Genomic DNA, 26,120 nt, shown 5'->3' on the forward strand with positions numbered 1-26,120 from the left:
CCCACTGTCATACACTCCGGACTCCTCTCCTGCACATAATACCCACCGCTGTACACTCTGCACTATACATTCCCTATTTATCATTACCACATTCAGCTCAGACTCTATTTAACCACACCCTCTTGAAGCCATACCCAATATTTAGTGCAATTTAAACATGCCAACTTTTCGCCGCAGCCCACTAAGCACACCACATTTTTTCCTTATCAATGCCTAGGGCCCACATTTGATCTTGCACACAGGCCCACTGATTTCATGAAACATCCCTGACTGTGGTGCCATACGCCGGCGGCTACATGGCATTGGAAACCTACAGGCAGGTGTAGCTCTGCAAGAAAGCAAAGATTCTACTCAACATGAGTAAGATTTGTAAGTCATATTGTGGTACTTTTAAAGGTCCCCTTTTGTTAAATTGTTTTTAAGCAACAGAGTTGCTTTAAGCAGTCCAATAACATTATAGCCACTAAGGTAGACAAGTACACTACATGGCTATTTGAATATACTGTACGATAAAAATTATGTTAAGATAAAGCCTTTTATTACAGATTAAAGATTATCAACATTGCTTTTACTTAGTCCCATTTGTTCTTTCTTCATCAACGTCATAGTCCATAAATGTGAACTTTAGTAGTACAGATTAGGACAGTCTTACCATTCGATATAAGCACTCTGTTTGGGGACACAGCTGTGACATTCTCATACATTCCTCAGGACAGCCCCCCTCCTTTATTCTTCTCACTCACCCCCCCCCCCCCCCCCGCTTTGCTCTGTATTAACCAAAATGGCTCAGCATCTTGCCCCCAGGCTCTGACGGGTCCGGAGTATTCCAGGGAGATCTGATCAGGATTGGTGACACAAGAGATGAGTCTGCTATGAATTCATTGTTGGTAGAATGGGTCCCTTGTTCTCTTGCTTCCTACAGAATTTCTGGTTTAGAAATTATCTGTTAACCCTTCCTGTCCCTGGGTTTCAAATAATTACTGCCACAGACTAATAGTAATCCCATCACCACAAATAATTACCTTTTGTTCAATAACCTGCGCTTTATCTTTTTTTTTTTTTTATTCCTGTTTTATAAAATGTTGTTTTTTTTTTTTTTGCTTCCTTTTCTGTTTTACAATTGTCTTTACTAATATTTTTTCTGGATATGTTGGTGTTTTCACCCTGAACACAATGAGGTTTATTGACTAAGGCGGGTCATACACAATCGGACCTTTTAAAGAAGATTCAATAAAAGTTCATTTAAAATTCAACAAGCCAAACAACACAATCACAACATGCGAAGCACAAAATTGATTGTTAACAAAACACGTAAATGGGATATATCGGTCAAAATGATTTTCCTACTTGGAAATTCACTATAGAGACAACTATTTAAATAATAATAATAATAATAATAATTGTTTTTATAGTACAGGATAAGTATAAGCTAAACAATATCTGCAACTTTTTGATGTATAAATGACTAATAGATAAATGACCACCTAAATATATACATTATAAACAGCCACCTATACCCCCCAGTTCACATCACCTACAATCATTTCGATAAATACATTTTGAATCAACGTCACAACAGCAGCATCTGTCTAATTAAATGTTCTCTTAATTCAATAACTCTTCACTATTGTACTTTTTTCCAATGCTATGCCTCGGTAGCTGTCCTGAACTTTTTTTATTTTTTTTGGAGGTTTTACATTTTTTTTTTTTTTTATTTAATTACTTTTTATTGCCATTTCAAACATAAATACAAAAAGAACAGAAATATATAGTCAGGTATTTTAGCTCTTACAGAAAGAAGAAAGGGAACTTGGTAGCTGTCCTGAACTGTTATTGCTCTACTACTTGTGTTTTTGTAAATTCTGTTATATCCGAAAAACTGTAAATAAAGAATTTACAAAATATCAGCCTAAAGGATGCATAAGCTATGATGATATATTAGCAGGGAAACATAAACGCCAATCAGAAATTATCTTTTATTGCACTGACAAGACTGAATCAGATTATTGGCTGGTAGGTGTTACTGCACTTATGCCACGACTGCCCCATTTATTAATTATGATAGTACCAGTTTCATAAGAATTTATTCCAGATGTGTGGCAGGTGTTAGAAATATATCTGCAACTGGTTAGTATCATTAACTAGTTCCAGATGTGTAACAGGTGCTCTTAGTTGTGTAGCAAGTGCTGCATAACAGCTTCCATATGTACTCCAACAAGCGGCAGGCAGACTTGTACCATGCAGGGGGCAGATGTTGTCAATGAGTAAAATTTATACAGCAGATAGCCAACTACACGTGCGCAGCACAAAAAAGTTATGGACACCATATGCATAGCTATTTTAAGAATACTGCCAAACTATATGATGATGGCATTAAATGTAGTTATTCAGCGTTATATAGGAGGTTTATTAAAGCGGATGTGCCATGGGAAAATAATATTAAAAGCCAGCAGCTACAAATACTGCAGCTGCTGACTTTTAATATTAGGACACTTACCTGTCCTGGAGTCCAGCGCCGATCGCAGCAGATGACGAGCGATCGCTCGTCTGTCTGCTGCTCCCCCTGCCATCCACGCTGAGGGAACCAGGAAGTGAAGCGCTGCGGCTTCACTGCCCGGTTCCCTACGGCGCATGCGCGAGTCGCGCTGCGCCCGCCGATTGGCTCCCGCTGTGTGCTGGGAGCCGAGTGTTCCCAGCACACAACGGGGGGGGCGACGGGATGTGACGGAATGCCCGTCTTTTGCCCGAGAATGCCGGGCCGGAAGTGGGTGCAGATACCTGTCTTTAGACAGGTATCTGCACCCCCCTCCCCCCTGAAAGGTGTCAAATGTGACACCGGAGGGGGGGAGGGTTCCGATCAGCGGGACTCCACTTTAGGGTGGAGAACCGCTTTAAATTGGACTGCCATCCTCCCTGGGTGAAAGGACAAATAGAAAAATCAGATCTAATGTTTCGATTTAGGTAGCTCAGTCTTTATTCTGTTTATGAAGGGTCAACCAGAGAATAAAGCTGCACTCTAGGCAGGCAGATAAATACACATTTGGAATAAATACAGTGCCTTGAAAAAGTATTAATACCCCTTTACATTTTCCTTATTTTGTCATGTTACAACAAAAACGTAAATGTATTTTATTGGGATTGTATGTGATAGACCAACACAAATTGGCACATAATTGTGAAGTGGAAGGAAAATAATAAATGGTTTTCATTTTTTTTTTTTTACAAATATGTGTGCATTTGTATTCAGCCCCATTTACTCTGATACCCCTAAATAAAATCTAGTGGAACCAATTGCCTTCAGAAGTCACCTAATTAGTAAATAGAGTCCACCTGTGTGTAATTTAATCTCAGTGTAAATACAGCTGTTCTGTGAAGCCCTCAGAGGTCTGTTAGAGAACCTTAGGCTGGGTTCACACTGGTACGAGAAACGCTCCGACATTGGGAGCTCATGTCGCATGACGTGTGCAAATCAATGATTCCCTATGAGAGCCATCTTAACTGGTCCGACACAAGTCGGTCCAACTTTTAAAATGCTCCCTGCACTATTTTGGTTCAACTTTGGTCCTACTTCAGCCCACGGAATATCATTGAAGTTGGATCATAGTAGGTTCCTTGTCCTAACCATCCAACTTGTGATTACAGTAGCGGTAAAAGGAATTTATGTCACACTCTGATTATTTTGATTGGTCAAAGGACAAGTCGTACTCTCAAAGTCAGAGCAAAATCTTATCTTGTTCATTCAAGTCGGATGGAAGTAGGACTGATGTAGGACAGATGTAGCAGAGCAAAGTAGCATGATAGTCGTACAACAGTCGTGTCGTATCAGTGTGAACCCAGCCTAAGCCCAGCCCCCTTTCACACTTATACGACTTGTCCCACGACTTTGGATTGCAAAATCGCATGACAAGTCATTCTCCATGATTTTCAATGACTATCATTCATATTGGCACGACTTTAAGTCGTACCAACTTCAAAGTAGTCCCTGCACTACTTTGGTCCGATTTTGATGCCACTTACACAGGCATACCCTGAAATCGTGGCCGCGAATCGTGGAAAAATCACAGCAGAATCACGTGTCTTTGAATTCGTACAAGTGCGAAAGGGGCCTTAGGCGCCTTTCACACTTATACAACGCTTCCCATAATTTGTGATGGCAAAGTAGCATGACAAGTGGTTTCCCATGCTTTCCAATGACAATCATTCATATTAGTACGACTTCAAGTTGTTCTGACTTCAAAGTAGTCCCTGCACTACTTTGGGCTGATTTTGATGCCACTTACTCAGGCATTCCCTAAAATCGCGGCCAAGGCAAAATCACGGCCGCAAAATCGCTGTAAAATTGCGTGCCTTTGAAGTCGCAAGGGGCCTTAGTGAACAAACTGCATCATGAAGGTCAAGGAACACACCACACAGGTCAGGGATAAAGTTGTGAAGAAGTTTAAAGCAGGGTTAGGTTATAAGAAAAATCTCCCAAGCTTTGAACATTTAATGGAGCATTGTTCAGTCCATCATCCCAAAATGGAAAGAGTGTGGCACACCTGCAAACCAACCAAGACATGGCAGTCCACCTAAACTGACAGGCCATGAAAATTGCTGTTCACAGACACTCTCCATCCAATCTGGCAGAGCTTGAGCTATTTTGCAAAGAAGAATGGGCAAAAGTGTCACTCTCTGGATGTGCAAAGCTGGTAGAGACATCGCCAAAAAGACTTACAGCTGTAATTGCAGTGAAAGTTGGTTCTACAAAGTAGACTCAGGGGGGCTGAACACAAATGTACACCACACTTTTCATATATTTATTGTAAAAAAAATGAAAACCATTTATCATTTTCCTTCCACTTCACAATTATGTGCCACTTTGTGTTGGTCTATCACATAAAATCCCAATAAAATACATTTATGCTTTTGGTTGTAGCATAACAAAATGTGGAACATTTTAAGGGGTATGAATATTTTTTTCAAGGCACCGTGTGGGGGAGGGGTTTCTGCCAAATAATGTTTTTGTAATTTTACACAACCAGTTTGTAACCAAGGCAGCATAACCAGCACCTTGACCCCCACTGCAACAGCACTGCAAATCCACCTGCTAATTGGGCAAAATAAAGGAGCAGCAGGACAGTGATGAGTCTTCCTTCTTCTCTCTCCTCCTGTCAGCATAGATACTGCAAAGTCATCCGTCTCCTAATCCCAAACCTGAATATTCCATGAGTCTAATAGTCATACAAAATCAGGTCCTGAGCTGTATTTAGAAATGTATTTGCTGATTTTGTCAATTAATTTACTGTATAACTGCACTAATCAATATTGTTATCTATGTCGATGGTTTAGAGTTATGTGTAAATCATGATTACTATGTAAAATGAGTTAATTAAACCTAGCAAGGGCATGAGGATTTCTATTTAATTATTTAGTATGGACATGAAATGTTACATCTTAACCTCCCTGGCGGTATGATTCTTTCAGAAAAAAGGTGCTGAAAGCGGTACCAATATTTGCAAGGAAATTTGGCGTTTTATACTGTAGGTCTGTAATTCTTAGGAATAACTCACTTAAATCTGACCAAACAAGAGTCTAGTAGGCATCCCGGGTATGACATTTTTTTAAAAACAAAATTATAAATTATAATATAATAAATAATTATAAATAATTATAACAAATAATAATATAATTCTAATAAGAATTATTCAATAATGTAATCAACTCAAAATCACTGAAATTTGCTCAGTTGCAGAATTGTCGCTGTCATTATTTTTTTTTTTTATGACGAATTTCCCCACAAATCGCTATCGCACAATTCTGCAAGTAAAACCATTTTTGACATAAAGGGACACTTTTGGTTGCTATGGACAATCTACAGTTTGCAGGGAGAAAGAACAGTTTTTATTATATAAAAGAACATGTAGGACACTGGGCAGACCACTAGGGACAAGGGGGGTGTGTATTTTTTACATACAGTACTGTAATCTATAAGATTACAGTATACTGTATGTAATATGTTTGTTTACGTTTTTGAATTTGTGCCGTTCTCCGCTCCCGTGCGTCGTAACGTCGCAGGGAACGGAGATCGGCGGCACAGGAGGACACTGTGTGAATCGAGCGAGGTCTCGCTGGATCCAGGGACAAGGTAAGTAACTTTGTCTGCTGCTGCAGCGAGGCGAGCCCGAGTCTGACTCGGAGTTACAGCTTTTGGTATAAAAAAATCTCACCCCGAGTCAGACTCGGGAATACCGCCAGGGGGGTTAAAATGTTCGTAAACAATCACCTTGTAAAACAACCCATTCAGTTTTGTATGTATATTAAAAAAAAAACATTCTAACAACCTTTTTTTATCACATTCCCTCTGTTCTCAGCTGCATGAGAGCTGGGGCGAGGAGACACAGCAACATACTGCGCTTGCCAGTGAATGGCTGTGCAGGGGGGGGGACAGATCAAGTCTGATCATTGGAGGAGAGTACACTGAGTTCCCAGCATAGCTAGAGAACTGACCATGGTGTGCTCTCTTGCTTGGTGTGGTCAGTGGAAAGCAGAGGGACTGACAGGAACACCAGGGATTTCACACAAAGGAAGCCATACAAAGAGAACAGGATACATTCTCATACAAGTACATGGTAAAGCAGGCACATATCAGGAATATGAAGTGTTGGGGTAACAAACACTTTAAGTTAGAATTACCATATCAATATTTGTTTTTTATTAATACAATGCAAAGAGCAGTGGTACATACTGTAGTGGAACATAGCTCTGTACACACAAGCATTCTAAAAAATATTTGGGAATGCTAAGAACATTTGGGAAAGCGGCAAAATAAAATTCAACGATGCTTAGCCAAGTCATATCATAGGGTGTGAAACCACAAACAATTGTCACATTGGGTGATTTTAAGCTTCTTATCAGGGATCCTGGCAGCTGAGTTCTACCCAAGCGTACATTCTCTATTTGTTTTGTTTTATTTCATTTGAATGAACAATCCTAATTCCTGAGTATCATGCCTTCTGAAAATGCTAGTTGCCTGGCTATACTGCAATGGCTTCGGTATTTTCTGAGATACTAACCTGGAACAAATATGCAAAATAAAGATTATGACTATAGTCTGACCTTCTAATCTGCATGCTTGTTTCAGGACAGAGACTGAGGAAGCCAGGCAGCTAGAACTCCTAAAGTGATTGTAAAATCAATTTTTTTTCTTAAAAATAACAAACCTTTTATACTTACCTGCTTTGTGCAGTGATTTTGCACAGAGCAGCCAAGGTCCTCCTCTTCTCAGGTCCCTCTTTGGCTTTCCTGGTCCCTCCCCCCTGACGTGGGCCTCCACAGCAAGCAGCTTGCTATGGGGGCACCCGAGCCGCAGCTTTGTGTGTCCATTCAGACATGGAGCCCCAGCTAGTCCCCACCCCCTCTCTCTCCTCATTGGCTCACTGACTTTGATTGACAGCAGCGGGAGCCAATGGCGCTCCTCTGCTGTCTCAGCCAATGAGGAGGAGAGTCCCAGGCAGCCAAGTCTCTTGTGCAACATCACTGGGTAGAGAAGGGTTTAGGTAAGTATTAGGGGGGCTGCTGCATACAGAAGTTTTTTTATCTTAATGCATAGAATGCATTAGAATAAAAAAAACCCTATGCCTTAGGCCTCGTACACCCAACCGTTTTCCTCGACAGAATCCATCAAGAAACTTGGTGGCAGAGCGTTTTTGCCAAGGAAAACGGTTGTGAGTATGTTTTTCATCGAGAAAACTGTTGTGGAACTCGACGAGAAAAAAAGAGAACAAGTTTTCTCTTTTTCCTCGTCGGGAGTCTCAATTTCCTCGACGCGTTTCTCGTCGGGCTGGTTTACGACGAGAAACACGTTTGTGTGTATGCTTAGAAACCCGCGCATGCTCAAAATAAAGTATGAGGCGGGAGCGCACCTTCGGTAAATGTAGCATTCATAGTGGACATAGCAGATTTGTCACGCTGTAACAGACTGAAAAGTGCGAATCGTCTCTCACCAAACTTTTTCTTAACACGCAGTAACATGAGATTAGCAAAAGCAGCCCCAAGGGTGGCACCAGTGGAATCAAACTTTCCCTTTATAGTGCCGTTGTACGTCACCGCGTTTGAGAACGACGAGATTTTGTCTTGACAGTGTGTATGCAAAGAAAGCTTGTCAAGATTCTCGACAAGCCTGACAAGGAACTCGTGGAGGAAAACGATGTTTCATTTATGACGAGTTCCTCGGTCGTGTGTACGAGGCCTCACACTTTAAACCTGTCATACATAATGCAATCCTTTCTAAGTTTCCACTATTGCGCCCCCAAAGTCGCAAGATTTAGAGTGCGACTTTGGTGTAGCTTTGATCCAACTTTACAGTCTCTGGATCAAAGTAGTGCAGGAACCTTTTCAAAGTCGCTGCAACTTTAAGTCGCATAGATGGGAACTGGTGCCATGGAAATCAATGGGCTGTGACTTGTCATGCGACTTCATGTGTCCAAAGTCGCATGACAAGTCGCACTAGTGGAAACGGAGCCCAAGATCTATAAAAAAAAATGTAGTGAGATGCACACCTAAACAATGCAACTGTTCATATCTAGTTAAGTGGGCTGCCAAAACAACATAATTGTTGGTAGAACATTGTTCAACCACAATACAAAGTATATGGAGAGCTTTAGAATAAGGCCAGCAATGGCAGTCCAGCAATAGTCGTCGTCCCCCCCACACACACACAATCCAGTGGCTATGCACAGCTGATATGATATTATTAGCTGCAATCTGCATGACTAGTATATAGAAACCTAATGATTGTCTATTTGGTACAAATACCTACTGGTAGCTTGCATTTCAAAACAAAACTAAGTCCAACTTACTTAATGGATGTCTGCTCCCTTAACCATAATCCATTTATCCATGGTAAGAATGCATTGCACAGGAAGTCTATTTCATGAATGCCCATGAAATCTGGATTTAAACAGATTTTCTTATGTATGCAGCATAAATCCTAATTTTGAGGGATGATATTATGGATTGCTGATTGGAATACGTACTGCTTCACATATCAGCTGTTTGTTGACAGCATTTACTGCAATACACTTCAAATAATTGCAGTTATAGCTTTTTTTTTTACTTGTAACATTCCATACGCTCAATGCTGCCTATAAAAATCAGCTATAAACACCCCATGTGACTATCTACAGCAACTGAACTTCTGAGGTCTTCTAGTGTCTGCAGCTAGTTTCTGCCCCGAGCTATATGATCAGTAAACAATAAATGGTGAGATTATTACTGTAATTAACCATGCTTGTAAATAAAAATGTATGCACACAGTAGCAGACAACAGTATGCAAACTTCTTGTTCTTTTGATGAATTTAATCCATGTGGCAGGTGACATGGGTAAAGTGTGACTCTAGTATATTTCTCTTGTGATGGATAATCATATGCGCTGTTAACAAATAATGAGCTACAATGGTATACATGTGTACAGGCATACCCCACTTTTAAGTACACAATAGGGTTTATTTACTAAAGCTGAAAAGCACAAAATCAGGCTCACTTCTGCAATGAGCTTCTAACCCCAGCTTGTTCAATTAAGCTTTGGTAATAAAGCCTGGAAGTTCATTGTTTTTTATGCAAAAGTGAGCCTGATTTTGCGCCTTCCAGCTTTAGTAAATAAACCCCATTGTGTACTTAAAAGTGGGGTATGCCTTGTATAGGCTTTACCAACAGCATTCGCTGCAGAATCTGAGATTTACCTATATAGTTAGAATCTATCCAAATCCTAGAAAGTTTTTATTTGGGGGGGGGGGGGGGGGGGGGCAACCCTGGTCACACAAGTGTCGTGATTTTTCTTAGATATGGTTGTTTTTTTTAGATACGATAGATGTTCCTTCACATTACATTTCACACTTTGTATAACACATTTGGGAACATTTAAACAACATTTTCACAAAAAAAAAATTCACAAACATGTTTTGAAAATTCATTCATAAAACGAAACATGTAAAAAGGCAAATCAGAAATTCCTGTCTGCAAATAATTACAAGACAACACACTTTACAGTCTTATATTTTTTTGATTTAATTAATAATAAGTCCAGTCCCCTTCTCTAATAATCACAGGGGTCTCCTCTGACAGCATATATAAGAATGTGCATTATGAAGTGATCTGATTAAGTAGAAGTGTTTTATTGCATTGTAAAATATGGCCATTTATATTTCGAAGAGCATTTAAAATGTTTTACACTTTGGTAAAAGGATTTGCTCAGTTTTTTTTAAAAAAAAGTCACATGACAGGAAAGGGCAGTGATAGAAAATGTTATAAAAAAATCGTTTAAGTAAAAGAGGTGATGACTGTGTCCCTTTACTATCATTAGAAAGGTGAAATTATTTTAAAGAATATGGTAATTATGGAAATGATGTATTGAGCATTAGTTATTAATTGAGTTTAGCATTCGGACACTTCATCATTTACTTACTATTTTCCAGCTGAGCTTATGACATGTGTGTTTGATAGTTGGACAGAACCAATATGATGTAATAAAACAATTGATGTGCATGTTGATGTGCACAGAAACAAAAAAAGTGAAAGGTGAATTGTGATGGGCAGGAATTACATTACGTTTCCCTTATTTAAAATCACCTATGTAATGTAGAAATTACGTCTTGGGACACAAAAGTATGAGATAAAATAATCTATGTTGGAAAATGTCATCTAAAATTTCTGGAACTGGATAAGCAAGGCTCTGTATTGACATTTATATCTGATATCTACAGCTGTATCCAGTATATAATGTGTTAGAGAGCTTAGTTGGTTAATGGTGAACATTCATTATCTAATTTTAGATAAAAAAAAAATTCGCTCACAATGATATGCAAGTACTTTGCACAGTGTCAAAAATGTGCTTGTGATCACTCACAATGCCTCTGATAATGTCACCTATGAAATGCACTACAGTAAAACCTTGGTTTTCAAGCATAATTCCTTCCAGAAACATGCTTGTAATCCAAAGCACTTGTATATCAAAGCATTTTTTTTTTACAGGGTATAAAAGAGAAGAGAGGCACATCTAAGTGTAACAATAAGTTGCTAAAAGTTGTACCTTCATTAAATGTAACCATATTTCTACACTCATTTCTACACATGACGCTACTCTTATATCAAGACATCGCTTGTATATCAAGGCAAAATGTATTCAAACATTTTGCTTGTCTTGCAAAACGCTCTCAAACCAAGTTACTCTCAAACCAAGGTTTTACTGTACATGGTAGCATATATGTGTAATTAATTATATTTGAAAGTGGTAATATTCAGGTGTATGTGTGTTGTATGATGTCGGCGACAGGTGAGCACTTTTTACACTTTGTGTACTATGAGTAAATGTTTTATTCATATGAGCTATACTTTTTTAACCTGGCATTAATACACAAACGTTCATTATGTTTTCATTCAAATAGAACTGTTTTTCTTATGAGAAATGCTTGTTGCATGCAACATTTTAAGACTGGTAATCTGTCAGCGTGGTCATGCAACAGTATACTAACATATACTTTGCATAATATATATAAACACATTTAGTTCATTAAAACAAACAATACAAAAGCACTCATTTGACACCAGACTTAGTTAATCACTTCATTTAGATTTCAACAAACGACATACTGCAGTAATATGAGATGCATCCTGGCATTGAAAAGGTTACAAAGCAGGTGCACTAAAAGTTTGGAAGCTCTGCGGTCCATAAAGGATTATACCTTTGATCACAGACTGATTTAATGGAACAAGATTATAGACTGTCATCTCTATAGACAATACTGCCAAAAAATTCAGTAGGGAGATAACTAAATTATATAACTTCTCGGTATTAACATCTAGTGACCGTATCTTAGCATCACAACTGATGTACTAAAAAAGGGGCAACAAGTCTTTGTTTTTTTTGTCTAGTTTAAAACTAGCAGCCAATTTGAAGGATCCTGTGAACCTCATTCAGATTATGCTAATTACAGCTAACGTATGCTGGCCTACAATTTAAGGTGTCATTCAGTTATAAACAGAAGAACTGACTTAATTTGAATTGATTTAGTATGTCCATTTTGCAACATCATTGTTCATTTAGCTTAGTGAATACGACTGTGCTGTGTTCATTTCCATTTGACTATCTAAAAGTTTTTTTTTTTTAAATTCCCTTGCACATAGTGGATTTTTTCTAAACTTTTAGAAAATGAACACCACTGAAACTGTATGAAAGAAAACAAGAGAACATATAGAAACCAATCAATTCCAGTCACCATTTTGCTTGCAGAAGTGAGAAAATAAAAACTCATTGGCTCTTACAGGCAATGCATAGCCTTTTTTTTTTATACCCATACCCCTATGTTTCTTATAGCTTAAGCTCTTGGAGATTTCATCTTAAATTATATTTGTACATTTGCCATACATTCTTACAACTAGAAAAGTGTTATTACCAACTTTCAGGCAAAGCTGATAAAAAGAAAGCACTAATAAATCCACACAAAACTTATAAACTCCTGCAAATCTGAGTTGCAAAGCTCCTCCCATAGTGGTGACATGCAGGGTCTCTGGAAACCGCTTAGATTATGGAGCCCATTTTAACAGTCTGAATAATGTGAACCAACCAGGTTCATTTGAAGAGAGAAGTATTTTCCAGCCAACCCACCCCCTACTGCATTGTTGCTTTAGAAAAGATGGATGCCTTTTCACCTGTCTCAGCCTGTTGGAGTCCAAAAAATAACATTTTCAGTATGTAGACTGTCCACCTTTTCTGATCCTGAATTATGTACACAACCTGACTTTTAAAGGTATATATCCAATGCAAAAAAAAAAATTGAGAGATGAATGATGCTTCGTTCCCATACAATCCAGGTGCCAGGTCACTTCTATCCCAATAGACTGCATTAACGAGGTAAATTCCATCAGACAAACCATACTCCACAAACCTTCCAAAGGTTTGACAGGGTCTCCATATCTGACAAGATGCTTATCCTACAAGACATATAGCATAGTATTAAAAGGACTCATCCCATCCAGATGTAGAAATGCCCTATGTACATGGGTCCATTAGATGGCAGAAGACCTGGACCCTGCAGGCAGATAGCTGTTTCCCCCAAGACTGCATCTTCTCACTGACAGCCTTCGGCAGAGCCCAAAAACTCTTTATAATAAGCAGCTCTGTCCCCCTTTCATATCACATGATTTCGGTTCACCTGGAACGAACAAAGAGCGTACACACAAAGACAAGCCGAAAATCAAGAAAAAAAAGACCCATGAGCCAGGCCTAGAAAGATATTCAGTGTTTTCAATCTTGGGGAGGGAGGAGAGGAAGAGGAGGGGGGCCTGTGTATCCCTTATCAAACTTTCATTGCTCCTTTTTTTAAACACAAGAGTTATTGTGGAGAGTTTTTTTAATGTCCCCTTTTTACTGTATGTAAGATTTCATTGTGCAGGCTTTTGGCCTAGCCCAGCTTCGCCAATAAGGCAGGACAATGGAAGGTCTATATGCAAGCGGCCTGCCCTTAGGACAAAAGCCTGCGTTGTCTCTGAAAGGGGGAGGGAGGGAGCTCAGGTACTTGAGGGATGAAGAACAGTGCAGAGCTGCTGGAAATCAAAATAAGCAAAATCTACAAAATTATCTAGGCACACCTCCTATATTTAAACCAAAGACCCTGCGAAATGTTCAGCAAACTGTCCAGCAAACTTGTCAGTAATGTCAGTGTGATCTAGTGGCAGTAAATCAGGACAGACCGATTGGATGCCAATGGTTGCAATTCAAAATCAAGCGAAAGCTGACATTTCATCTTCTCCTCTTACTAAGCTTCTTCTTTGCTGTAAAAGTCTTTTGTAATTACAGGAGGTTTTTAATTTAATGAAGGGTTCTCACAGTCACAGTCAATGAGACAACAAGTGGGTTGTCAGAACAATCAGTTTGTTGAGCCTGTTTTTTTTTTTTATGTTCTTACCGAAAAAAATAACTGTATTTACCCCCCTTCTCCTGTCTTGCTGAGCTTTGGGACAATGGCATCTTGTAGAAGTAGTTGTTAGTAGTTTATGTATACATGTGACTTTATAATTTAGCTCCCCTGGGAAGACAGTTGCCAGTTAAAGTTCTTTTTTTTTCTAACACAAGAGCATCAACAATTGCACACTGTTCCAGCATTTGCTCCTACGAGGACATGGGACCCTAAGGCTATGCATGACATCCTCTGTCTGCTTTCTCCTCCTACATAACATACCTACACAGACACATCACACATCTTCAGTCAAAGAGTATACTGCTCTGGTCTGACACTGTCTAAGAAACCCAGAATAAATATAGGTAAAAAGACAAGGAAAACTGCAACATTTTTAAGGCTTATTTAGCATAAATCCGATGCAGCCAGGGAATGGTGGCACACATCGGAGCTAGTGGGCAAATATTTTGATGGCCCATAACTGTGAAAACGCCTCTGAGCTTTTCATGTTTATATACAGGTTGTGTTTTTGTAATACATAGTGGGTAGTGCCAAGGCAGAGAATAAGATCTGTGGATTAGTAAATCAGGTTTGGATTAGAAGTGAATAAAGACCTGTTGTGAAAGCTGTAACTCTGGATTAGTTGTGGATACAGTTCAGCTGACGTGCAGTGGCAGTACATTGCATATCACTGTGCTGCTACCAGCCTGAACGTTGGCTTGAATTTTGCTCTTAGGTAAGGTAATGGACTATCACAGTATATATTCATAGATATTTAGAGGGACACTTTTCTATATTACCAAAATATACATTAGGTCAGACATTTTATTCAAATGTTAAGAAAAAAATAAATGTATAATGTTTAAGCAGCATACATAGTGTCTCAGAAACACCATTTACCATATCTGTCACCATAACAAACCTTGAAATCATTAACACTTAACAATTTTTTTCACAAGAAAAAGCTATGCGAGAAATTGTAATGCTTGCTTAAAAAATTGGAGAATCTCATATTTTTTGTTTTCATTTTCTTGGCAGAAAAGGTACATCTCGCTCTTAGTCTCCACCCCTTCATTGGTGGCAGCCAATTAGAGAGGCCAAGGACTGTTTGAGAAAAGCTTTGCCTTAAATGCATGGGGAGAAGTGATCAGGGCAGCGAACAGAGCATCATTCAGATAGGAGAACAGAGCCTCTATTACTGACACAGCATCGAGCCAGCACACCTCCTACCACCAAGACCCAGTAGGTACGTTTTGCATTCCTACTTTTCCTGCTTCACCTCTCTCTCCTCTAGACACATTTTCTACTCTCTCATTAAACCAACATATATGTTTTAAATCACAGCTTGCTTCAGAGTTGTTACTTATGCTTGCCTTAATGTATTTAAATGATATGCTCGATTAGTTTTGCTGTATTTAAATGATATTTACTTTGCTGCCATTATTTCTATATATTTATGAAACTGTTTTCTTCATTATTAAGAAAGCAGATTAGATCCTTTGCCTTTTTAAACTTTACTATTTCTTTCATCCGCTTAATTATCTATATTTCAGTCAGCTTTGTCTAATTTGCTAACTCTGGTCACTAAACTTTTTATTCTTCATTAAGTTATTAATAATGTCATTTTACTATAATTTCCATTTTGTAGTCCCAAATATAATTTACTTCTAGTTCCCACTTATATTATTGGAACTATTTGTAGTTTCTATTATTTTTTTTATTTATTTTTTTATTCCGTTTCCATCTTTATCCTCTAAATTTCTTTCTCTGACAAAACTGGAACTTTGCTTTCATCCTGCTTCTTTTGCCCAAGGCTACATTCTTCCTTCCCTGTAAATGAACAAAAAAAAAATATATATTCTTTCCATAATTTATCGATACACATAATCTTATTTTTAAAAATTAGTATAAGTTTCTTCCCTCCTTATGGAAACAGGAATACAAAATATATTTTGTACAGTTAAATTGGCTTGCTGCCTATATGTTTGCTTGAAACATATAATAAAATATAAGTAAATTAAATTAATAATCAGTCCCTTTCATCAAAGCACTGACATTTTTTTTCACTGAAGGTTTATTTACTAGAAATATGTATTGAAAACGTAATGTTGTGCATTGTGTTTATAAGTGATTTATTCTTAAAAAAATATATATATATTTTTATGTGAGCTGTTGAAAACACAGGTATTGCATAGATTCACTACATGCATTTTGGATGGATTTGGCATTACTTTTGTGGTCTGACAGGATGCTGCATGAATATTCTTGTTTTAGAACATACATGTATTTATGATTCTTACAAACAATGCTGTATATTAAATGTACGAAGCCTTGGAGTATATGCCTGCACTATTTATCTGGCATCTTAGATATTACAGAGAAAATCAACTTTGTAATTTAGGACTGAACAAATCTTGTTTGATTAGAGTTACTTCTCCCTCACTTTCTCATATGTCCACTTTAAATATCCATATTCTTTGTGTTATTCCTAAATTATGATATGATTTGAAGTGTTGTAAAACATTTCTAATATGACATTAATGAAGTAAATCACTTACTGAGTGAGACATCTTCACTGATTTTGTAGGCTGGTCACTAATTAAAATCATTAATATAAATGCAGCATGTTATTTTGACATTTCTGTCAAAATGTATCTGTTATTCTATTATTATATTATATATTATAACTAAGAAAAACATATATAGACTGGAAGTTTCCACTAATGTTCAATACACTGGATAATTAAGCTAGATCAGTTAGCTAAACAAAAACAAAAAAATCTTTCTTTATTTATTTTCTTTTTTGTTCTCTCTCTCTCTCTCTCTCTCTCTCTCTCTCTCTCTCTCTCTCTCTCTATCTATCCATTGATAGAGAGAGAGAGAGAGAGAAAAGAGAGAAAAGAGAGAAGAAATAAATATTTTATTTTATATATATATATATATATATATATATATATATATATATATATATATATATATATATATATATTTGTATATGTATATATATATATATAAATATATATATATATATATATATATATATATCAGTTATCAGGCACAAGCTACTATGTTTATCCTTATGCCTTATTATAGAATTCTAACATGATTTGAATATTTATTTAACTATTAGCCTATGTTCAACATATTTTCATTTTTGTAAAATTATTCAGGGATTCCTTTAAATACATTAACATTTGTATTATAAACACTCTTAAACTACTGCAATTCTTCTACTATAAATGATATATTCGCTAAAGCTATTCTATTGTTCCACACAACAGGTTAGCATGGCTTATCTAAAACTAGTCAAAAACTAAAACCTATACAAACCTCTGACTGGTGAATGCTGGTTCACCAAAGTTGGTTGGTAGAAACCTTAAGATTCAGTAATTCAATGTACCATGCCTATTTGTGTGGCATGTTCTGTTGGTATTGTCCGTACCTCAAAAATACTTTGAATAAAAAGTTATTTAACTCAAAATTTGGTCATACAGTATACATTTTTAGTCTAGAAATGTATTAAACAATTAATCTATAAAAATCACAAAATAAACAGAGCAGTAATTAAATGGCATGTGTTTATATGTTTGCATGTTGTAAAAGAAAGGAAATATACAATTACTTTGTTAGTTAAATCTTTCTACTCTGCTTAGATTTTTTATTTAGGAAAGGATTTACATGGCTTTTGCTAACTTCGCATTAATTGGGTTGCATGCAGCTACTAATAACATTATATTTAGGGATTATGGTTAACAAGAAATAATCTTATACTGAACACTGGGAAAGTCTTGGACAATGCCCTTTGTAATTTTATTTGGAGATTATTAACATAGGTGGAGTTTTAACCATGGTGCCTATGCTGAAGTCACGGAAAAATATATTTTTCGGGGATCTGACTACATGACTACTGTACCAAAAAGTGTCTTTGTAATTCTCAAAGATTGGTACAGTATAAGCTCCTAATAAGATTAAAAAACATACATATTTATGTCTTCTGTGTTTGAATTGTTATAGGCTGATATGATAAATTACTTGAATTGTTACACGCTGAGATGATTGATTATACATTCTAAAAAATATTCTTCTCATATGTAACTAGGACAGGAGCCAGACTTACACAGACTTTAGGGACGACTGTCCTGTATTATTTTGTAAACATTGTTGATGGAAACTTGGCAGAGTTTTGGCTTGTGTGACTTTTATCTTGTTGTGTAAATGATAAAGAAAGAAAAATAGATATATTTTCTGTGCTTTAGAAAATATTTTATATTGTTGTATGCCATCTAGAAGGCAAACAATGTAACAATGTTATGATTTGACTATTCCAGTTTCCAGGTAGGAGGCACATCATGAGTGACGATCAGAGTCTGTCCGAGGTTGAGATGAGCCCTGTTGGTTCTGAGGATCCCTCCTTAACACCTGAACCTTTAGCATCTAATTCCCACTCTGGCCCAGAGGATGATGAAGAAGGAAAAGTGAAAAAAGAGCATGATTCTGAGGATGAAAGATTCCCTGTCTGCATTCGTGAAGCTGTCTCCCAGGTGTTGAGCGGTTATGATTGGACATTAGTTCCTATGCCAGTTAGGGTCAATGGTGGCAATAAGTCCAAACCTCATGTGAAGAGACCTATGAATGCTTTCATGGTATGGGCACAGGCTGCCCGGCGAAAGTTGGCTGACCAGTACCCACATCTCCACAATGCAGAGCTAAGCAAGACATTGGGCAAGCTTTGGAGGTATGGAATTTAAACTAATTCTGCATAACACATATTCACCAAAGAAGTATAGAACTTATGTGTGTCATTTATCAAAAAGATTGTGTCAGTTGCAATAAGGGTGCAGTAAGAATTCATTTGTAACTCTTCCTGAGTAAAATTATTCCCGGACGTGTTACGCAAACGACGTTAAATTTGAAATTTCGGACGCGGGAACGACGGCCATACTTTAGACAGCAATACAATTGCTGACTAAAGTTAGGGCACCCAAAACGACGACTAAATTTGCGATGGGAAACTAGACTAGCGGCGACGTAGCGAACGCGAAAATCCGTCGTGGATCGCCGTAACTCCTAATTTGCATACCCGACGCTGGTTTACAACGCAAACTCCCCCCAGCGGCGGCCGCGGTACTGCATCCTAAGATCCGACAGTGTAAAACAATTACACCTGTCGGATCTTATGGATATCTATGCGTAACTGATTCTTTGAATCAGTCGCATAGATAGAAACAGAGATACAACGGCATATCAGGAGATACGCCGTCGTATCCCCTTTGTGAATCTGGCCCTATATCCTTATATTATAGAAATCCTGATATGAGAACAGTATGGCACAGCTGCCCTCCATCTGAAAATGTCAGTTGCCTGGCTGCCCTTGGCCCAAATCCAAGCATGAATCTGGTGAAATCAGAGGAAACTAGGAATTCTTGATAGCATTGTTTGGTCTGAGTTAGTGATTCGGAAGTTCTTGAGCCTTTGGATTAGCATAACTGTCAGGAAACTTTAGTAAACTCAAATAACTTTAGCAATAAAAATGTTGTTATTGCATTCCTCTTTCAACAGATTCTTATACTTCCATACGCTATTTGATAACCATTAATGATATTTTTCTCTACAGGTTACTAAATGAGAATGACAAGAGACCCTTCATAGAAGAAGCAGAAAGACTAAGAATGCAACACAAGAAGGACCATCCAGATTATAAGTACCAGCCTCGTAGAAGGAAGAATGGAAAGCCCACATCAGGAGAGGGGGATGGATCTTCAGAAGCTGAAGGAGGTGCTGCCTCCATACAGGCTCACTACAAAAACTCACACCTGGACCATAGACACGGCTCCCCTATGTCTGATGGAAATTCAGAGCACTCAGCAGGTAATGTAACTTGCAATCTAACATGTCTGAACATTTTAAAATGAGCAGTAAATTAATGTGTTTTGTCTTTTTTTTTGCCATGAGATTTTTGTATTGATTTTTACATTTAATTATGTTATTTATTGGCCAAGTAACCAAAAACATATTTTTTTATTATTTTAGGTCAAAGTCATGGTCCTCCCACTCCGCCAACAACACCAAAAACAGAACTCCAGACAGGAAAATCTGAGGGCAAGAGGGATGGCTCCCGATCTCTGGCAGAAGGAGGAAAACCCCACATTGATTTTGGCAATGTAGATATTGGGGAAATAAGCCACGATGTCATGTCCAACATGGAGACATTCGATGTCAATGAGTTTGACCAGTACCTTCCACCCAATGGTCATGCTGCACATGCAAGTCACATTGGGGGTTACACCTCCAGTTATGGTCTCAGTGGAGCTTTGGCTGCTGGTCCCTCTGCCTGGGCTCTTGCAAAGCAACATGCTTCAACTGTGGCAGATTCAAAGGCTCAAGTGAAGACAGAAAGCTCAACTACAAGCCATTACACCGAGCAGCCTTCAACATCACAGCTGACATACACATCGCTGGGGCTGCCTCACTATGGTTCAGCATTTCCTTCTATCTCCAGGCCACAGTTTGACTACTCAGACCACCAACCGTCAAGTTCATATTACAGCCATTCAAGTCAAGCCACTGGCCTCTATTCAGCATTCTCCTATATGGGCCCTCCTCAGCGTCCACTTTACACTGCAATCTCTGATCCTCCTAGTGTGGCTCCATCACATAGCCCAACACATTGGGAACAGCCAGTGTATACAACGCTGTCAAGACCATGAGAATTACTGAGATACAGACAAAGGAGGGACATCTCTCGGAGAGCAACATGCTCCGACGGGGTCCTCCCACTGCTCAAATCCCAGGTAGAATCCGGATTCCAAGAGCACCAGGAAACTGTAGCCGGTTTCTACGGGCCCGTGGGAAAGACGGAGACCAGGGAAAAATGGGTCTTTTCTCTGAAATAATATAAAGCTCCAGTGTAAAAATGGTGGGGTAGGATAGCAGGGCAATGCAGGGATGGGGGAAGGGAATAAAATTATACACCGATCATGAACTAGTGTCTCCTATTTAGGGAGAAAGCTGCAACATCTGACTTGGTAGTGGCTTTGATCTTAGGCACCAGATTGGCTGGTAAATTGACTATACAGCCATTGGCTGCAAAAGGCAAATTCCTATCTGAATGCAGCTTGACTTTTTTATCCAGTTGACCGGGGCTGCTAACCTGTTTGAAATAAGGGATAGTTCAAGCAACATCAACCTAACATCTTGGGAATCAGAAGATTACTAATTCCTCCTATTCACTTGTCCACAACAAAAGAAAGATGAAAAATAGCGAATGATGGAAAATATGATACAGTTCTTGTTTTTATGTCTCCCAGTCCTGTCTGCATGGATGGTGAGCTAACAAAGCTGCATCTTAATAATCCTGATGAACTAGAACAAGTGAAGGCAGGGAATTCCTACTTCAGTAGTAATCCACTCATTGTGCAGTGGTCAGTGAAACAAGAGGACATCTATCTCCAAACTCTGGAGTTACTGTTGGGTGCAGTAAGATGGCCAACATTTGGCTTACATATTCATCCACAGTACTGTGCAACTCTATATAGTAGTAGTCTTGAAAAACAAGACAGCATTTTAATTTCATCAAAATAATGTTGATGTGTCATGCATTCTGAAATAATATATATTTTTAACAAGCAAAAATACAGAGAAATCGTCATAAGGTTTAAAGAAAGCAACACCAAGAATATCCATGTCCTGTTTAATGCAATTCAGAACCATTCTGCACATCATACTGTACATCTTTTGGTATGATGGGTTCTCAGGCAATACATTGAGGTAATGCAGATGAGTGCCAAACTGCAGAGAATTGCCAGCACTCCAGGAATGTTCTGTTAATATGAAATTTACTTTGTATGTCACATTATTTTAAAGACATGGGGAAGATTTACTGAAACTGATGCACACAGAATCGGGTGGTGCTGTGCATAGTAACCAATAAGATTCTAGATTTTATTGTCAAAGCTTAAAGTGGTGTTTCAGGAAAAAAAATATTAAAAGCCAGCAGCTACACATACTGCAGCTGCTGGCTTTTAATAAATGGACACTTACCTGTCCTGGAGCCCCCTGATGTCAGCACCGCAGCTGATGTTTCCATCAGCTGTCGGGTGCTGCCACCGCCATTGCGGGTAAGGGTATCCGGCAGTGTAACCTTTCAGATTCACGCCAGGAACCCTACTGCGAATGCGCAAGGCCCCACTCCTCTCTCCTATTGGCCCGGTGGCCAGAGGAGCATGAGGACGGAGCTCCGTGGTGGTGTCAAAGACAGGTATCCTTTCCCCCCTCCCCCCGAAAAGGTGGCAATTGTGGCAGCGGAGGGGGGGAGGAATCAGATGAGCGGAAGTTCCACTTTAGGGTGGAACTCCGCTTTAATTAAACAAGCTGAAATTAAAAGCTGATTGGTTACTATGCACAGCTGCACTATATTTTTTGTGCTCCAGTTTTAGTAATTTACCCCATAGAATTCTGCATTTTGATAAAGGCTCCTGTGTGTCCTAAAAATTTGGGTGATTAATTCTGCGGAAAAAACACAGTACCCTCACAGGTATTTCCTGGAATACTTGCAATTTTTCACAATTTAGTTCCTTGTTGAATGTTGAGGTTACAACACTCTAACTGAAGTAAGCAAAGGTCAAGACATTTGGAAAAAAGAAAAGATTAAATAATTCTGATTGCATAATTAAATACTTCATAGTCCCTCTGCAGTAGACAGGATATTAACAAGCAAACATTCTCCTGCGCTCGCAGTGGTTAACCCAGGGGTACACTGTGCAAAATCCCTTCTTAGCGCCAATGGTCTTGCTGCCCTCTCAGGACAATGGGTATCCTCAGACTGAAAACAACAATAAAAAGAAACGGGTGCATGACCTAGCGCATTACCTCAATAAAATGTATTCCAAGATAAAAACAGCAATAAATATACTCACAAACGTAAATTAAGTAAACACATGTCATAGCAAGTGATCGACTGCCTGATTATCTAATCAAGTCCATCTGTATTGCCAGAAGACCGGGAGTTGTCCAAAAGTGGCTGACGCATTTTAAGGGTGAACCCTCTTCTTCAGAGCCAGAGTAGTGAATGTAGTTCGCTACCCTGGCTCTGAGAAAGAGGATTCGCCCTTGAAACGCACCGGTCACTTTTGGACGACTCCTGGTCTTCCAGCAGTACTGATGGACTTGATTACTCTTTCAGGCATTTGAATGCACTTGCTATGACATGCGTTTTTTTTAAATAAACGTTTGTGAGTATATTTATTGCTGTTTTTATCTTGAAATACAGGTAATGCGCAAGGTCAGTGCGCCCTTTTCTTTTTATTATTGTCCCTCTGCAGTAGAACAGTATAGCGGCTTTCTACTTTTCGTAAAGGTGTTGTGCACCATCCATTTTGTGAATATAAACCAATCACTTTTGCATAGAGAATGATAGAATTCATAGGAAAATGTAAAAGATTGTGATCTATGGAATTGAACTCCATATCCTTTATTCTAAATTATTTACTAACCCCTATCAAGTGAATGGGTTGGCCCTTACAAAAGGGGGTATGTACAATATCTTTAAATAAGTAACAAACCATTTAAGGTTTAAAATGTCTTCCTGTCTTCAGTCAGGAATCTTGTGTCAAAGTTTACATATTTTTCTAAGGTTTTAGAAATTTCAGTGATAGCCAAAAAATGCGGTCATAAATGTAAGTACTTTTGGCCCTCTAGCAAGGGTGCCCTTAAACAACATCTCATAAATAGTGTGAGTTCTTATAAAATCAAAAATGTAAACAAATAAAAGTAATGTCTAGAAAAGTATGTTCTAACTATATGTCAAAAAACATCACTAACATTGGAGATACTGCAGAAGCCATTACACATTGCAGTGGCTGCTCATGTATTCGTAGGATATACAAAATTCACACAATCCTGGTGGGAACCATTTATTTTTCCCATTCAGACAAACTATCTACTGATATTTCTCGTAGCAAGATACTATGAAGTATGTTTATCAGGATGAAAAAATGGAAGCAGTAAAGGCAATATGTAAATATAAAAATATATATATCTAAATATATATTTTTGTTGTTCACAGGTATGACGAGGCAGGTGCTTTTATACCAAATAATGTCTCGATAGACTTTGTTTTTTTTTACCATTTTTGTTTCAGTTTTGGGTTTATGATACATAGAGGGACATAAACCCCTTAACCCATTTGGGAATTAGTGTTTTTTGACACAATTTTCTTAACCCATTTGGAATGAAGTTTTTGATACTATGTTCTATGCCCAGATTGATCCTAGTGTATAAGAAAATTTGCCCCTTCCTCCATCAGTCGATTCAGCTACAGAAGGATTTGTTTTCAATGTCTGTCTTTTTTTTTTCTTATAATGTGTAATTGTATCTATCTTATTTATGTAAATATCGTACTTATCTATCCAGTTCTTCTGATTTGTCATTCCTTTAACTGTGCATAAACTTATTCAAGATAAAGAAATGAAAAATAAAAAAGTTAAGTTTTTCTGGAATGTTGAATGTATTATCTTACATACATTTGATTTACTTTTTATTTTTTTCTTGCCATAGGAACCTGAAGCACAGAATTGACATCAGGCACGGAACTTCCACCTCCCAGTGCCTTTGACAACAAAAATCAGATTGAGTGCCTAATGGTGTCTACACATTTGTATATTTGGGGTGGGAAATATGCTTAATGACAGAGCAGTCATTCTTTATAAAAAATGAAGATAGGGTAACACTGATTACTACTAAGTGAATAGTGACATTGCTACTTGGTATGTAGGCAACACAAGTTAAAATCTGTTTGACTAACAGTGACCATTCCCTAAATTTTTTATAATTACTTCATATCTCAGATGACCTCTATTGGCTTCTTTCAAAAAAGTGCAGCTGAGAAACCTGTGATAAGGGACATTATAGAAAACACACATTGCAGTGGGATGCAGGTCCTGGGATTCATAGAAATTGCCTATTTTGGAAAACAGAGGCATTCATGTTAAGACTTTAGTCTTAGTCCAGTAGACGCAGAAAGCAAGATAAATAATTATGATTAGATTATCATATAAATAAAAATGGATTTAAATCTGGACTATGTGTAAGAAGAAAAATGCTGATTCTCAAAGTGAATTTGAAGGTAGAGACCTGTCCATTTATACTGTTAGCTTATCATTCTAAATATTTCAGATGTATTATGTACAGTACCTTGTTCTGTCACAATTGTACTGTCTTTGGAGGCAGAACAAAATGTCCCATATCTGCTTGCTCCTATGAAGGAACATTAAACAGCTTTGTAACACTTAAAGTATTTCTAAAGTCACAATGTTGGTTGTTTTGGATAAAACAGGAACAGGGGGGAAAATCTTTCAGTATGGAAACTTGTTCCAGTAATAACTTTTTAAAAGGGCATTTCCCTACTTTGGACGGATATTCCAACAAGGGGCCAGATCCACGAAGCAGTTACGCTGGCGTATCTATTGATACGCCGCATAACTGCTAGGTTGCTCCGGCGTATCTTTGTTTTGTATCCACAAAACAAGATACGCCTGAAGCTGGGCTAGATCCGACTGGCGTACGTCTTAGTACGCCGTCGGATCTAAGGTGCATATTTACGCTGACCGCTAGGTGGCGCTTCCATCGATTTCCGCGTTGAGTATGCAAATTAGCTAGATACGCGAATCCACAAACGTACGTCCAGCCAGCGCATTTTTTTACGTAGTTTCCGTAAGGCTTTTTTCGGCGTAACGTTAGCCCTGCTATATGAGGCGTAGCCAATGTTAAGTATGGGCCAGCGTCGAATTTTCCGTTGTGTACGTCGTTTGGGTAAAACGTTTGCGAATAGGGCTTTGCGTAGAATGACGTTCACGTCGAAAGCATTGGCTTGTTGCGGATTAATTTGGAGCATGCGCACTGGGATACCCCCACAGACGGCGCATGCGCCGTTCAGAAAAAACGTCATTTACGTCGGGTCAAGGTGTTTTGACATAAAACACGCCCCCATCTCATCCATTTGAATTGGGCGCCCTTACGCCGACACAGTTACACTATGCCGCCGTAACTTACGGCGCAAATTCTTTGTGGATACGGGAAATACGCTGTAAGTTACGGCGGCGTAGTGTATCTGAGATACACTACGCCGGACACAAAGAAGCGCCGCGCTACGTGGATCTGGCCCATGGATTTTAATCAGTCCCTACTCTATC

At 38.4% G+C, this 26,120-nt stretch overlaps 1 protein-coding gene across 3 annotated transcripts; it reads left to right on the forward strand.

The window, feature by feature from the left end:
* The first annotated feature begins 14,978 nt into the window (after positions 1–14,978).
* On the forward strand, positions 14,979–25,225 carry SOX10 (SRY-box transcription factor 10). 3 transcript variants are annotated; one of them, XR_005750561.1, is made up of 5 exons: positions 14,980–15,178; positions 18,261–18,667; positions 19,547–19,800; positions 19,963–20,723; positions 24,487–25,225. XR_005750561.1 is itself a non-coding variant. In XM_040359544.1 (4 exons), the coding sequence occupies exons 2-4, from the start codon at positions 18,282–18,284 to the stop codon at positions 20,637–20,639; spliced, it is 1,317 nt and encodes a 438-aa protein (XP_040215478.1). In that variant the 5' UTR covers positions 14,979–15,174; positions 18,261–18,281; the 3' UTR covers positions 20,640–21,181. The 3 variants fall into 3 exon arrangements, 2 of the variants coding, with proteins under 2 accessions (XP_040215478.1, XP_040215477.1); XM_040359544.1 differs by lacking the exon at positions 24,487–25,225 and having other exon boundaries at positions 14,979–15,174; positions 19,963–21,181; XM_040359543.1 differs by lacking the exon at positions 24,487–25,225 and having other exon boundaries at positions 19,963–21,181.
* Positions 25,226–26,120: the final 895 nt, after the last annotated feature.

This window comes from Rana temporaria, chromosome 7 (assembly GCF_905171775.1).
Source record: "Rana temporaria chromosome 7, aRanTem1.1, whole genome shotgun sequence".
NCBI lineage: Eukaryota > Metazoa > Chordata > Amphibia > Anura > Ranidae > Rana > Rana temporaria.

Excerpts from the sequence above, each read along its gene's own strand:
- SOX10 (XM_040359544.1), top strand. The coding sequence starts at position 18,282 with ATGAGTGACGATCAGAGTCTGTCCGAGGTTGAGATGAGCCCTGTTGGT. Across the intron at positions 18,668-19,546 it reads ACATTGGGCAAGCTTTGGAG|GTTACTAAATGAGAATGACA; the intron begins GTATGGAATTTA and ends TTTTCTCTACAG. Across the intron at positions 19,801-19,962 it reads AAATTCAGAGCACTCAGCAG|GTCAAAGTCATGGTCCTCCC; the intron begins GTAATGTAACTT and ends TTATTATTTTAG.